Consider the following 16,332-nt stretch of genomic DNA (forward strand, 5'->3'; position numbering starts at 1 on the left):
TTCATCCCTACAGGTTTCGACAGAAAGTTTGGCCGCTTCACGGAGGAAGCGGCGTACTCCCTGCTCACAGATTACATCACCGTCTCCGTCGCCCGGCCACAATCACCAAACTACTGCAGCTAGATTAAACGAACACAGAGCCAAATCCAAAACCAAAACCACACAGAAACGAAAACCAAACAGAGATTAAACGGACACAGAGCCACCCGAGGCTTATTCCCAACCCCTATTCAAAACACCAGATCTAAACAGATCTAACAACAAAATCGAAAATAAAGAAGAACTAAGAAAAAACCATCAACACTGCGACCCCTGAGATCCGCCACCAACCAGAGGAGTAACCACCATGAGAAGCTTCCGGTCTCCACCCCAAACCCTTTAAAACCTCCATGCAGCTCAGCTTGCACCCCGTAACCACCCTCTGTTTTCCATGGTAAAACAGAGGTCCTTAACCCCGCGGGAAGCACCTCGAGCCAACAAGCAAACCATCATCCCCAGGAGCAAATCACCCGATTCAAACTCACGCCGTAACCCTCTGGGGACCATCCCACAGAAGACTATACAAAACAGTCAAGGATCTCGCCCAAAACCGCAACCGAGAACCTCCACCTCAAAAGAAAAACTCTCCGCCCAGCTGGGTGTAAAAAAAGAAGAAGAAGAGGTCTCAGGTCACAGCCTCTGGTGGAGGCCTCCGGAGCCGATCTTATTTCAGGATAAAACATAGAAAAACAGAAACGGTTAGGGGGGGGGGGGGAGGGAGGAGCCGAAGCTCCACCTCCCTCGGACGGCTACCTGGTTTCTTTTACCCAAGTGAGTAGTACTTATCATATGGAGTCCTAGTAGATATGCAGTTCTTGGTTTGGTCTATATAAGGTTCTAAGATGTAAGAAAAATGGTACTTCTTGATCATATAATGAAATTTGCATATTAGAAGAAATCTGGTGAGACGCCAGAAGTGTACAAATTCTATTTTATTTACTTTGTTGCGAGGTACTCTTACGTCAGTACGTAACTGAATCTCTTACCGAAAGTGAGAATTCTCAATATGTTGTGTATATTCCTCGCTTTTACTAGATTTGGTTGAAGTAATATTCCTTTTCTGTGCGTGTGGGTATGTAGAAAAAGAAGGAAATCACAAAGTATCAAGACACATGAAATCTTCTCCCTCTGCGACTTATTTCCTAACTACCATCGACTTCTCTCTCTCTCTTTGGATTTAAGAAACGTTTCTTCTTATTATTATAATTTTTTTTAATTTCCACACAATATATAATAAATAATTTAATTTTTTTAAATCTTAAAATACTAATAATATTAAAAAATAATATTTTATTCAACTTTCAATTTTTATATCAAATCTTCTTATATCAACTCAATATTCAAACCATACATTTATGTGTTTGAAACCAAATTAAGCTAAGAAGACAATGGCAGATTTGGAAGTAAGATGAAATACAAAATTTTCATCTCAATTCATCTCATCATTATAATTTTTTCAAATATTTACATAAAATATAATAAAAAATTTAACTTTTTCAAATCAAAATTTAATTTTTTTAAATCTTAAAATAATAATAATATTAAAAAATAATATTTTAAATTTTTATTCTCATCTTACCCCCTGCAAACCCGTCCAATGACTCCTGGAGGCTGAATTTATTAACCCTGTTTCGTCGAGTCATTTACAGGTGGTGCCCATGATGATTGTAGGCCCACTTGCCTGCGTACTTGCGTCCGACTATTAAAATTAATTTGAACTAATAATTTTTTTAAGATGTGAAACATACAACTTATAATTATTAACCTTTTTAAAAATTTATATGTAATAATATTTATAACTATAACTAATTATTAAAAAAATAAAAAAATAAAAAAATTAATATAATTTAATATAATATATTAAGCTATCAGAAGCGTTGAAAATGAGTCAGACTGTTTAAATTAGAAGAGCAGCCCTCTAATGAAATGGTGACGTGTAGGAAAAAAATACAATATGAAAATGCAACCTCACCACACAAAATCACCACAAGTTTATGCTTGTGTTTTCTTTTCTTCATTTCAAACAAGCCAAACTCTTTTATATGTTGACATTGTCGTCATCAGTTCCCATGGATATGGATGACATGATATCGTATGAAGAAAATGAGCGTTTCAAACATGAGGTTTAGAATCTCAAGTTTATGTAAAAGTGTTTAAAAAATCTCTCTCTATTTTTATTGACTCTGGTCTATCTTTTAAGAGATATTCATAGCATGCATCATTCCTATTTCTCTTCTAATCATACATGGTCTATCCTTTGGTAAAGGTTTTGTGAAAATATCTACTAACTCATCGTGTGTATTTGTGAACTCTAGTATTATATCGCCTTTCTGCACATGATTTCGAAGAAAATGATATCTTATTTCAATATGCTTAGTTCTAGAATGTTGTATTGGGTTCTTTGAAAGATTTATAACTTTTGTATTATTAGATTTGATTGGAATGTGATTATACATGAGTTTAAAATCTTCAAGTTGTTATTTCATATAGAGAACTTGAGCACAACAACTACCCACAACAACATATTCTACCTCAGCAGTAGATAGTGCAACAAAATTTTATTTTTTACTAAACCAGGAAACTAGTGCATGACCTAAGAAATGACATGCTCTACTAATACTTTTTCGATCTATTTTACAGCCAGTATAATCTGCATCTGTGTAACTGATTAGATCGAAAGATGTGTGTTTAGGGTACCATAACTTTAGATTAATTGTACCACTAAAATATCTAAGAATGCGCTTAACTGCAATTAAATGTGATTCTTTTGGAGATGATTGAAAGCGTGCATATAAGCACACACTCAACATAATATTTGGTCTATTGGCTGTTAAATATAATAAGCTATCAATCTTACCTCGATATATTTTCGAGTTAACTGGCTTACCAGATTCATCTTTATCAAGTTTAGTTGATGGGCTCATTGGTATTCCAATTTCCTTAACACTTTTTATCCCAAACTTCTTCAGTAATTCCTTAATATATTTTGATTGATTGATGAATATTCTACTTTTTACTTACTTAATTTGCAATCCAAGAAAGGATGTAACTTCTCCCATCATGCTCATCTCAAATTCTTTCTGCATAGTTTTAGCAAAAACTTGACACATATTTTCATTAGTGGCACTGAATATTATATCATCAACATAAATCTGAATCAAAAGAATATGATCATTTTCATATTTACTGAAAAGAGTTGTGTCGATTTTTCCTCTTGAAAAATATTTTTCAATTAAGAAACCATTGAGTGTCTCATATCAACTCTAGGAACTTGTTTGAGTCTATATAGTGCTTTTGTGAGTTTGAAAACATGATTTGGGAAAATATGATTTTCAAAACCTGGAAATTGCTCAACATATACCTCTTCATTTATAAACTATTTAAGAAAGCACTTTTAACATCCATTTGAAAAGGTTTGAAATCTTTATAATAAGCATATACAAGTAGCATTCGAATAGCTTCTAATCTTACGACTGGTGCATATGTCTCATCATAATCGATTACTTCTTCTTGATTAAAAACCTTGGGCTACAAGTTGAGCCTTATTTTAAGTAATGATTCCGGAATCATCTTTCTTGTTTTTAAAAATCCATTTTGTTCCAATAATAGTATGATTTTTGGATCTAGGAATAAGTGTTCAAACATCATTTCTTTCAAATTGATTCAACTCTTCTCGCATAACTAGAATCTAAGATTCATCAAGAAGTGTTTCATCAATATTTTTGGGTTCAATCTGAGATAGAAAAGCAGTATGATTGCAAATATTTCTAAGAGATGATCGAGTACTTACACCTCTTGAAGGTTCTCCCAAAATTTATTCCACTGGATGATCTTTTATAAATTTCCAATGTTTGGTTGCATCTTATATTAAATTTTGATGATCTTTCCTAATGACTCCATGTTGAACTTCCTCTATTGTGTTCTCTTTATTAAGATTGGGATTTTCCGTATTATTTATACCTCATATTTCTTCATCAATAGATTTCTTGGAGAGTGGAGAATTAGATTCATCAAATACTACATGCATAGATTCTTGTACAGTCAAAGTTTTTTATTGAATTCTCTATAAGCTTTAATAGTAGAATACCCAAGAAAGATACATTCATCAGATTTTGCATCAAATTTGTTTAAATTATCCCTATCATTCAAAATAAAACATTTGCATCCAAATACATAAAAATGATCAATGTTAGGCTTTTTCTCATTCCAAAGCTCATAGAGGGTTTTATCTAATTTAGACCTTAGCATAACTCTATTTATAACATAGCATACAGTACTTACCGCTTCGGCCCAAAAATAACTAGGCAAGTTGTTCTCATTGAGCATTATTCTTGTCATCTCTTGAAGAGATCTATTTTTTCTCTCTACTATTCCATTTTGTTGAGGAGTTCGAGGAGTAGAAAAATTATACACAAAATCATTTTCATCACAAAATGTTTCAATATATTTATTAACAAACTCTTTTCCCCTATCACTTCAGATACTTGAAATAGTATAACCTTTTTCATTTTGAATTCTCTTGTATAACTTGGTAAATGCATTATGCGCCTCATCTTTATGAGTAAGAAAGATGACCCAAGTATATCTAGAGAAATCATCAACAATAACAAATGCATAATATTTTCCTCCTAAACTTGCAACTTTATTTGGTCCAAAAAGATCTATGTGTATCAGTTGCAATAGTTTAGTAGTGGAAATATATTTTTTGGTTTTAAAAGAAGTTTTTGTTTGTTTACTAAATTGGCATGCATCACAAATTTTATCTTTAAGAAAATTTATTTTTGATAAACCCCTCACAAGATCATTTTTTGAAAGTTTGGAAATAAGTTTCATGTTAGCATGACCTAATCTTCTATGTCATAGCCAACTAGTTTCATTTTGAACTAAAAGGCAAATAGCATCTTGTGAGATAATTTCTTCAAAATCGATTGCATAAACATTGTTGTTTCTAAAAGCAATAAAACAAATATTACAATCATGATCATTCAAAATAATGCACTTATCCATGTTGAAAGTAACTGTAAATCTTTTATCACATAATTGACTTATGCTCAAAAAATTATGTTTTAGACCTTCAACAAGTAGAACATCTTCAATTATGAGAAAATATTTATTATCAATTTTACTTATTCCCACAATCTTCTCCTTCGAGTTGTTTCCAAATGTTACGTGTCCTTCTTCTTTATATTTAAGATCAAAGAACTTAGTCTTATCTCGCGTCATGTGTCTTGAACATCCACTATCTAAAAACTATTTGTTTTTACTTGTAGAGAACTTCATGCATACCTATAAAAATAATTAAAATGATTTTTCTTAGTATCCAAGTTTTTTGGGTCCTTTATTTATTATTATTAAAAGAAACAAGATTTTTAGGTACCCATATGGCCCTAATAGTCATTGTGTGATTCTTCTAATAGGACAAACATGATAGTTATGATCATTTCTATTACAAAAATTACAAATAGCATGTGACATATATAAAGAATTTGAATGATTATAATAGTATCTTTTTTTGACAAAATTATTTTTATGAAAAGAATTTTGAATATTGGTCTTTGATGTAGAAGGATTATCAAAGAAATTTTTATAAAGTTTGTATTTTTGTTTTGGCAAATATCTCAAGTCTGCCTTGTCAAAAATACATCTTTGACTATCAAGAAGTTTTTCAAAATTTCTTTTTCCATTCGTAAAATTTTCAACAATATTTTTTAAATCAGTTTTCTTATTATTCAATTCAAGATTTTCATCTTTCAAAACGATATTTTCTTTTCTTAAAATAGCAATTTCGTTTGTTAAAAAAGAATTTTTCTTTTTCAAAGCAGTATACATGATATCCAATTTTTCAAATTCCTCATATGCATCTTCTAAAACATTTTACAATTTTTCATATGAAGGATTTTCAATATTATCAAGATTTGTTACCTCAATGTTATATTTAGTTATAAGACAAAGATTTGTTGATTTTTTATTGCTTGCTTCACTATCTGAGCTACTTGAATCATCATCCCATGTAGTTTTTATTGATTTCTTGCCCTTATTTCAATCTTTCTTTAGCAGAGGACAATCTGGCTTGATATAGCCAGGCTTATTGCATTTATAACAAATTAAAACGTCATTTTTACCTGAATCTTTCTTGAAAAACTTTTTGAAAGATTTATTCGGAGGAGTTTTATTTTTCTTCAAAAACCTCTGAATTCTTCTTGTTATCATTGTAACTTCTTCATCTTTGTCGTCATTTTCCTCATCTTCATCACTTTCACTTTTATGAAGAACAGCTTTAAGTGCCAAGTTCTTCGTTGGCTTTCCTTCTTCTTCTCCTCTTTTCAATGTGTACTCATGGGTGATAAGTGAGCCGATGAGTTCATTCACTTCGAGTTTCTTGAGGTCTCTAACTTCAAGAATCGCTGTCACTTTTGATTTCCAGCATTTTGGTAGAGAGTTGAGAATTTTTCTTACTATCTCCACTTTAGAATAAATTTTGTCAAGAGCTGTCAAGTTGTTTATGATGTTAGTAAAACGAGTGTGCATACTAGAAATAGATTCATTATCATTCATTTTAAACATTTCATATTCATGAGTAAGAATATAAATTTTTGATTTCTTGACTTGCGAAATTCTTTCATAAGTAACTTTCAAGTTATCCCAAATTTCTTTTGCCATAGCACAAGTCATTATTCTATTAAATTTATTTATATTGAGAGCATTAAATAATAAATTCATAGCAGTTAAATTCAAAGTATAAAGTCTATCGTCTTCACGATCAAACTCTTCTTCTTCCTTTTTGACCTTTACTCCATCAACCACTTATGTTGAAATATAAGATCCATTTACAATACATTTCTTGATTTCTCGACCTTGATGCTGAAGGAATATTCTCATTCTAACTTTCCAGAATTAGTAATTGTCTCCACAAAAGAGTAGAGGCCAACTGCTAGATTGACCTTCACCAAATAAAACTGTAATGTTAGCCATAAGATTTTGACTCAAAAGATAGTTAATCTTATAACAGAACTCTTATCTCTGATATTAATTGTTGCCCAGATGACTAACACAAGAGGGGGGTAAATTGAGTTGTATTAAAAAAATAACAATTATAAATCAAATATACATATAAAATATAAATAAAATATGAAATAGCAATAAATATAAAGAGTAAGGGTAAAAGAGAAGCAAACTCAGTATGTTAACGAGGTTCGGCCCCATTGCCTATGTCCTCGCCTCAAGCTATCCCTTGAGAATTCTCAAATTCACTATTCAACCTCTTTCAGGTGGAGATAGAAACCTATTACACATTTGAACAACACCGCTACAAAGGATTCGTGTAGAACACTCTCTACACTTGCAATCACCTTACACGTGGTGATTCAACTATTCCCTATGTATAACACTTTCTACACGCACAAGGGTTATACTCACCATTTTTCTGATACAAGAGCTGATAGTGGGTAAGTTATTAGAAAACACTCCTCACTGAGTGAAATAAGAACAATACAATGTAAACTATATATCTCTCAAAATAAACAATAATTAAGGCTCAATGTTTAGAGAAAAGAGAATAAAAGTTTTGAATGAATATTGTATGCTCTAAATGTTGTGAATTTGAAGCTCTCAAATGATCTATTTATACGCATATAAGACTTCATATTCAAATTTAAAAAGACTCACATGTCAAAGACAATATCATTCACTTTTTTAAAAAATTCAAATAAAAGGTTCTTTTTTTTCAATTGTCAAAAACAATATCATTCATTTTTCAAATACTTCAAACCTAATCTTTTACTTTTGGCATATAACAAAAGGAGCACACTTTACTTTTCAAATTTTTCAAACAAAATCATCTACCTTTTGCATAAGTCAAAAAAAGCATCAATCACTTTTGAAAATATTCAAAAAAAACATGCACATGTAAAAGATGACAATCAATCATCTTTAATATTTTTACAGTTCAACCCTTTAATCAAGGTATGTATATGTGAAAGATGACAATCAATCATCTTTCAAAATTTTAAATTTAATTTTCAAAATATTCATGCAGATGTGGAAAATATATTTTAATGATTTATGATAAAATATTAATTTTGAGCCTTAATCCTAATTTTAAATTTTTAAGAGATTTACAACATTACTCTATCACTTTAATGTGAACTTGTTTTCTTCTTACTCATACTTATTTCCTTGATGTACTTGATTCCATTGTATAGATTACTTGAGGTTGAGACTCTTTTATTATTTGAATTCATTTGTTATCATCAAAATCCATGTGTAAATATATAATTACATAATTTGAAATCTTGGGTTCAACATGTCTCTTTTCAATTTTTTTATACTCTCAAAATTTTGTTTAATTTCTATGTATTATCTATTTTCAAGGATGTAACTTTTTTCAAATTTAAATTTATGGGAAATAATAAAAAATTATTTTTTAATGGTGGATTCTATTTTTTTTTTTTCAAAATGAGTGAGTAGAGTTTGCTCACCTTCTATTTAACATTACTTTTTTTTTTACATAAATATATTATACAATAGAAAAGTTGGCACTCTCAACACAATTGTTGGTTTCGCTACTGCATGAATGAATCAAATTACTATTGGTTATACCAACCACATAATGATTGAGATGAGCAAATGAGCCAGATAGCAGAACATGAAATTTCTTTATTCCACCACAGGAGTTCTTATACTTCGGTGCATGACATCATTGAACATATAACACACCCCATAGATTACATATATATGGCACTTTATATATATTTGTGTGTGTGTGTGATTTATTAGTGCATATCTCTCGATGATAATAAGCGTGTATGGAGTTGCTACAGTGATAAACAGTGAATTTTCTATTTTTGAATTTTAAGTCCGTATGAAATGAATAGTATCAATTTTTTGGTACAACCGTCCGTGTGAAACAAAACTAATAAGTTCTCCCTCTTTCTTTTTCCTTCTCATTAATTGCATCAGTGCAAAAGTCTCTCATCTCTCTCACTTTTCTCTCTTTCTTTCTTTCTCCAGTAGCTTGTTCTCTAGATTTGAAGCAAAATGCCGGGCAGCAATTCTTCTTCAAGGAGCATGATTCAACAATTAAAAAAAATGACAGAAATAATTTAATAAAATCAATGGACAATGGGGTATTGCCAAGTAGAGGTTTTTTTTAATCTTTGTGGACTTGGTGGGTTAATGGTTGGTAGGGTAAAACAATAATAATATATTTAGGAGCAGTCCTTACTTACTTTTTAAAAAGAAAAAAAGAATGTAGGAGGCCCTAAACCTGTTAATTAACACTGATTTTTATGAAAATCAAGTAAAAAGACATGAATGAGACCCAGGAAGTAGAGTGTACCACATAATTTATCAACAAATCTTGTAAGATGAAGCACCAAGCGGGTTCTTGGTTTTCGATATCATCAGAGGAATTTTAACGTGCACGCGGGACGAGTGGATCAGTATTTGATACATGATTTTTTTTTTTTTAACTTTGTTATATTGGATCTATATATATATATATATATATAAGGCCAATGGGGTATCTTTATCTTTGCGGACTCGATGGATTGGTGGGGTAATCTTTATCTTTATCTTTGTGGACTTGGTGGGTTGGTGGGGTAAAACAATAATAATATATTTAGGAGTAGTTCTTACTTGCTTTTTGGAAAGCAAAAAAGAATGCAAGAACTTCTATACCTATGAATTAACACTAATTTTTGTTAGAATAGAACAAAGAGAAATAATAAAACACGGGAAGTAGAGTATGCCATATAATTTATCAACAAATCTTGTAAAATGAAATACCAAGCGAGTTCTTGGTCTTTGATATCATCAGAGGGATTTCAATGTGCACACGGGACGAGTGGATCAATATTTGATACATAATGTTGTTTTGTTTTGTTTTTTTTTTTTAACATTCTTATAATGCAAATATATATATATATATATATATATATATATATTTATATATAAATATATATATATATATAAATGGAGTATTACCAAGTAGAGGAGTTTTTTTTTTTTTTTTTTTTTAAATCTTTGTGGACTTGGTGAGTTGGTGGTAGGTGGGGTAAAACAATAATAATATATTTAGGAACAGTCATTGTTTGCTTTTTAGAAAGAAAAAATGAATGCAGAAGACCCTAAACCTGTGAATTAATACTGATTTTTGTGAGAATTGAGCAAAATGAAATGAATGGAGCATGTGAAGTGAAGTATACCATATAAGTTACCAACAAATCTTATAAGACGAAATACCAAATGGATTCTTGATCTTCAGTATCATCAAAGAGATTTCAACGTGCACACGGGACGAGTTATTTAATACATAATGCTTTTTATTTTTTATTTTTTATTTTTTTTAGAACAATTTTTATTTTTATTTTTTAACTTTCATTTCATACATCTATATATGTATATATATATATATAGTGTATATATATATTAATATATATCCAGCTAGGTAGGGCAGGTCAAGCTGCAAATTGATGGAACCGAGCGAAGTCAAGGGACTTCTTTCCCTGGTGAGCATTCCCGAAAAAGTTGTTCATGTAGTCCTGGAACACAAACTCCCTGTAGCGAGCCACGCCATCTTTCTCCACCACCCCACGCAACGGCCCTATTATCTCGCTAGCTTTAGGAGTCGTGAATATTGGGATTGACACTCTTGATTCACTTCTCGTGGTGCGCACTCTATGTTCGGCACTTTTATACCTCCCATTGCTTAGTATCTGTAACAGTACATACATGCATGCAGATCAATAATTTATTAATAAGCTATAGTACGCGCGCGCGCACACACATATATATATATATATATATATATATATATATATATCTATATATGAAGATTTCATCATGAGATGATTGATGAAACCTGTAAGGTATCGCCCACGTTGATGACCAGCGCACCGGGGACAGGTGGGATCTCAATCCAGTACTCTCCATTTTTTCCATCGTCTTCTAGATCTTCAACTTTCACGTATAAACCACCAATTCCATCCTGTAGTAACACTGTTAGTGTGCCCATATCCGAGTGTCTTCCCACGCCAACTGTAAGCTCCGGATTGGGGCATGCTGGATAGAAGTTCATGTTAACCATTTTTAAACCAATCAGGGCATCGATTCTTGAGTCATCTACTACTGTCTCGCCAAGCTTACTCATCAAAATCTCCATTAATCTTCTCACCATCTTGCTTGATGTCTTTAGGTACTCGAGTGCAGCTTCCCTGAACATTAGAGGCCAGAGTAGTACTTATAAAGGTTCTAGCTAGAAAGTACTGAACGTGCATACATTCATGGTTAATTAAAATTTAAGATTTTTCCATAGCATTACTCATTAAAAAATAGTTAGCTAGCTAATTAGCTTACTTGCAGTCCTTTGGCCAATAATCAAGAGCATCAGTGTCGCTGGTATACGCCATGCTAATATAGTCCTTCCACTCCAAAGCCTTCTCTTTATCCGGCACAAAGCTGGTCCCATATTTCACATGCGGATTCGGGCTCACTCCGTTGCGGTAAACAGCTTTCTCTGCAGGCGATCGGCCGAAGAACCTGTGGGCCGCATCTTTGAGTGACTCCAGCAGTTCCACCGGCACGCCATGGTTGATAACTTGGAAGAACCCGAGTGTCTCAGCAGCCGCAGCGATGTCCTCCACCACCTGGTCATGGTTCGGCCCATCAAGTTTTGACAAATCGATTGGCTGAAGTTTGTGTGAGATGGTGTTTTGCTTGTGTATACGCTCCTGTATCGGTTGGATGTATCGGTCCGGTACCATTGAGAGGCCCGAATCCACCAGTCCTTTCACACCATTGCCTTCTCGGACGACAAAGTCGAATAGCGAGTTTTCATTGTCAAAATGCGAAGCCATTTTCTTGTTGTCCACGTCCGTTGGACGTAGCTACTAGCTAGAATTAGAGGAGATAGAGAGAGAGCTATGGGGGCTGATCAATGAATATTGATTGTGCAATTGGGTGGTAATAAATACTGTCTTTCTGATTATAACTTGGATATGGACCGGGGGTTGGTGGGAATGGGATTGGTGGAAATTGGCCGCTAGCTAGGCAAGGTGCACGCATGGCTTTTGAGTTGGATTATATTTTAAGAAAAAGCAAGCACGTATAATGCCGTTCCTTTCTTTCTTTCAATGAAGCATATCATGTAATTTCTTTCTAATTTATGATACTCGACATGAGCATAAAGATATCGATCGATCGTTGAATATTTTTGGCCACTGATCAATTAGATATAAAAATATCGATAGATCTATATAATTAAACACAAGGAATAATGTTTAATTGATTGGTCGGCCGTTCAAACGTGTCACCCTTAATTATTCATACATTTCTTTTTTAATTAATTGAATCGCATTTCAACTCATGCATGGCATGTTCTGATGATCTGATCTTCGTAATAATAAATAAGATCATGAAGGTAAAGTAAGATCTATATCCTCTCTTTGTGGGTCTTTGTTGGTATTATCTGATTGTCATAATATAATTTGTAGATGCTACAAATTAATATTGTGTCTATAATATCCCTCAAAATTATAACATACAAAATGTAAGTTTGTGTTAACAAGTGGTAGCAGACTTATAATTCGGATGAAGAACGAACAGAGATTTTGGTATGTCTGAACCATCTAGTATTTTTATGTAAAGTAGAACAGAAATTAATACAACACGTTATTATTATTGTTTTTTGTTTTCTTCCTCATATTATAGACGCAGGAAAAAGACTGCAACGGTGAGAAGTTTCATTCTGCGTGCGGCATGGGTCACGGCGCGCCGACTCGGGAGGTCAATTAATGCTCGACACGTATAAAGTATAAGCTTCATTTGTTTGCCAGACTACCGATTCAATTTAGATTTTGCTTCACTGCTGAAATTTTTTAAATTTTAAGATTAAATATTAAAATATTATATTTTAATATTATTATTATTTTAAAATTTAAAAAATTAAGAAAAAAATTAAATTTTTTATTATATTTTATATAAAAATTTAGAAAATTATAATGATAAGATAAAAATTTTATGTTTGAGATGAAAATTTTTTATACCCAAATAGTATCTTAATTTAATTTTAAGTTCTAAACATTTAACTACTTAATTATTAATTTTTTTAACTTAAAATCTCTTTATATATAAAACTCAAAATCTTTTTTAACTTAATACGTCTTTATATATAAGACTTATAATTTTTTTAATTTTTTATAAATAATACTAAACTCATCTTAATATTTAAATATATATAAATTCATTTAATATAAGCTCTACATAAATCACTCTATCTATTCAACTTATTACTATTTATAAAAGAGCTTAATTTAACCTAATATCCAAATATAGCCTAAACCCCATATCCGACGCAACTTTATATCTTGGGTTATAATTAATTTGAAAATACTAATTCAACCGATAAAAGTAATTAATTAAATTTTTATTTAATGATTAAGGATGTGAATATTAATAAATTATTTTTTTAAAAAAATTTAAAATTGTGTAAAAGATATTAAAAAAAAATGCATTTTCACTTCATCGGTTCAATTCTTCGGTTATCTTTCGGCTCCCTCCCACTGCCCGAATTAATTTGTCGCACTCGCCAGCGAACCTTTTACCAAACAAGTAAGAGCACTAGCATTGGACTCATTAAATTTATCTTTAAAATTTGATGAAAAGTACACATTTTTCATAAATTCAAAACCTTCATATCTATAATTCCACATTGGATTAGCCATTAGATTCATCAAAATAATAATATAATATTATTTTCTTAATAATAATATTTTTAATTTTTTTTCTTTATATTTTGTAATTATACTAACTATATGGACATTAATAGTTTAATTTAGTACTTAAATAATTGATTCCCAACTAATTTAGAATAAAATAAAATAAAACCATTGTTTATTAAAATTAGAATAAAATATTAGTTTGAATGTGGAATAGTAGACCTTCAAATTTAAAGGAGGAGCAACAATTACTGTAGCTCAAAGTTTTCCAAATACCTCTTTGATGAATTCAATGTAGGTTCATTTTAAATAAATTCATCAAAATTTGAAGATGCATTGACTTTTGAGTTTTGAGGAAGCCAATGCTAGTTGTCACGGACTTAGAATTTCTTCACTCGACCCGTGCGGCCTTAGGAGGCTTTCTCTCCCACAAAGCTCCTAAGTAAGCCTTCTAAAGGACTCAAGACAATAGAGAACAAACTAGAGAGAGAAGATAGAGAGAGATGCTCTAGAGAACTTGTTTCTCTTATTGCTTGGTGATTTACACAAATGAGAGCCCCTCTATTTATAGGGAACTCTTGGTACAAAGAATGGTTAGGATTGTGACACTTGTCATCAATCCAACGGTAAAGAACTTTCTAGATTCCTACTCTAGAATTGTCTATAAGGCCCTTTCTAGAACACTACTCTAAATTGTCTAGAACGCCCCTTCTAGATGACTCCACACAATTCCACAAGATTACAAAAGACTTGGAGGCTTCTAGAAGGTTAGCAAATTCTCTAAAAAAACCCTAGGTGGTGACATTCTCCCCCACCAAGCTTCGCGACGTCCTCGACGCGGTGTCTTCATGGAACCTTCGGATGTGATCTTCAAACTGCCACAATGACTCCTTTGGTTCCCAAGTTGTCTCGCTCTCGGGCAATCCCTTCCACTTGATCAAGTATTCTTGGCGTGGCATATGACTCTTTCGCCTGATGACACGGTCCGCCAAGATTTCTTCTACTTCTTTGTCGAAAGTGGTAGTTATGCCCAATGGTGCACGCTTGGACTCTCCTCGTGTTGGCTCTTCTTCATCACCATGGTAAGGCTTCAAGCAGCTGACATGGAAGACTGGATGAAGTTTGAACTTGGAGGGTAAGTCCAGCTTGTAGGAGACCTTCCCTACTTTCTTGATGATTGGGAATGGTCCCTCGTAACGTCGTACAAGCCCCTTGTGTAGCTTTCTTGTGAACTTGTGTTGGCTCGACAAGATCTTTACTAACACCAAGTCGCCTATACGATACTCTGCGTGCCTCCTCTTCTGATCAGCCCACTTCTTCATCTTCCTGGTTGCTTTGTCTAAGTAGGAACGGGTCACATCCAATTGCTCGTTCCAAGACTTAGCAACCTTGAAGGCTGTCGGACAATTCCCCGCGTAGCTTGTCTCCAATGACTGGGGAGTAAGTGGCTGTTGTCCCATTACAATCTCAAATGGGCTCTTGTTTGTGGACTCGCTCCTTTGTAAATTGTAGGAGAATTGAGCGACATCCAATAGCTTGGCCCAATCGGATTGGTTGGCACTTACAAAGTGCCTCAAGTATAACTCTAACAAGGCATTCACCCTCTCAGTTTGCCCATCTGTCTGAGGGTGGAAGCTAGTAGAGAAATGTAGGGCAGACCCCATAAGCTTGAATAGTCCTGACCAGAACTTTCCTGTGAAGCGAGGGTCTCGATCACTAATAATGCTCCGTGGCAAGCCCCAATACTTAACCACATGCTTGAAGAATAATTTTGCAGTTTCTTCAGCTGAGCAATCTTTAGGAGCCGCGATGAAGGTGGCATACTTGGAGAATCGATCTACCACCACAATGAGGGTACCGCAACCCTCGGATTTAGGTAGAGCCACTATGAAATCCATGCTCACACTCTCCCATGGATGTGAAGGAATGGGTAGTGGTTCTAGCAATCCTGCAGGACTCCGATTCTCCACCTTATCTTGTTGACACACAAGACAGGTCTTCACAAAGAGTTCCACCTCATCTCTTAGTTGAGGCCAATAGTATGAAGCTTCCAGCAAAGCTCGAGTACGTCGTTGGCCCGGGTGTCCAGCCCACAAGGAATCATGGCATTCCTTGATAAGGTTCCTACGTAGGTTTCCCCACTTTGGAACATAGATTCTCCGCCTGATGGTGTAGAGAAGACCGTCCTCTACCCAGAATCTATTGGTTTTGCCTTCTTTAGCCAAGTTCACCAAGTTCTTGGCTAAGGGATCATGCTCCATGCCTTCACGGATCACATCGAGTAGCTCCCCTTGAGCTTGAGTGATAGCAGCAAGTTCACCCTTCCTACTCAATGCATCAGCAACAAGGTTGGCCTTGCCCGGTTTGTACTCCAAGACAAAGTCAAATTCTGCCAAGAAGTCTTGCCATCTAGCTTGCTTTGGGCTTAGTTTCTTCTGACTCTGGAAGTAACTAGTGGCAATGTTGTCTGTCTTGACTACAAAACGGGAGCCAAGTAGATAGTGTCGCCAAACTCTGAGGCAATGGATGATGGCCGTCATCTCCTTCTCCTGCACGGTGTATCGCCTCTCAGTCTCAT

At 33.5% G+C, this 16,332-nt stretch overlaps 1 protein-coding gene across 1 annotated transcript; it reads right to left on the bottom strand.

The window, feature by feature from the left end:
* Nucleotides 1-10,268: 10,268 nt before the first annotated feature.
* LOC122311404 (scopoletin 8-hydroxylase) lies at nt 10,269-11,971 on the bottom strand. Its single transcript, XM_043125954.1, has 3 exons — nt 11,395-11,971; nt 10,901-11,252; nt 10,269-10,754 (listed from the first exon to the last, which is right to left on the bottom strand). The coding sequence occupies exons 1-3, from the start codon at nt 11,892-11,894 to the stop codon at nt 10,497-10,499; spliced, it is 1,110 nt and encodes a 369-aa protein (XP_042981888.1). The 5' UTR covers nt 11,895-11,971; the 3' UTR covers nt 10,269-10,496.
* Between the last annotated feature and the right edge of the window lie 4,361 nt (nt 11,972-16,332).

Source organism: Carya illinoinensis, chromosome 5 (genome assembly GCF_018687715.1).
Source record: "Carya illinoinensis cultivar Pawnee chromosome 5, C.illinoinensisPawnee_v1, whole genome shotgun sequence".
NCBI lineage: Eukaryota > Viridiplantae > Streptophyta > Magnoliopsida > Fagales > Juglandaceae > Carya > Carya illinoinensis.

Bases quoted from the DNA above. Each gene is read 5' to 3' on its own strand.
- LOC122311404 (XM_043125954.1), bottom strand. From the start codon at position 11,894: ATGGCTTCGCATTTTGACAATGAAAACTCGCTATTCGACTTTGTCGTC. The intron at 11,253-11,394 runs GTAAGCTAATTA...TCTAATGTTCAG, and splicing joins TATTGGCCAAAGGACTGCAA to GGAAGCTGCACTCGAGTACC. The intron at 10,755-10,900 runs GTTTCATCAATC...GTACTGTTACAG, and splicing joins ACGTGGGCGATACCTTACAG to ATACTAAGCAATGGGAGGTA.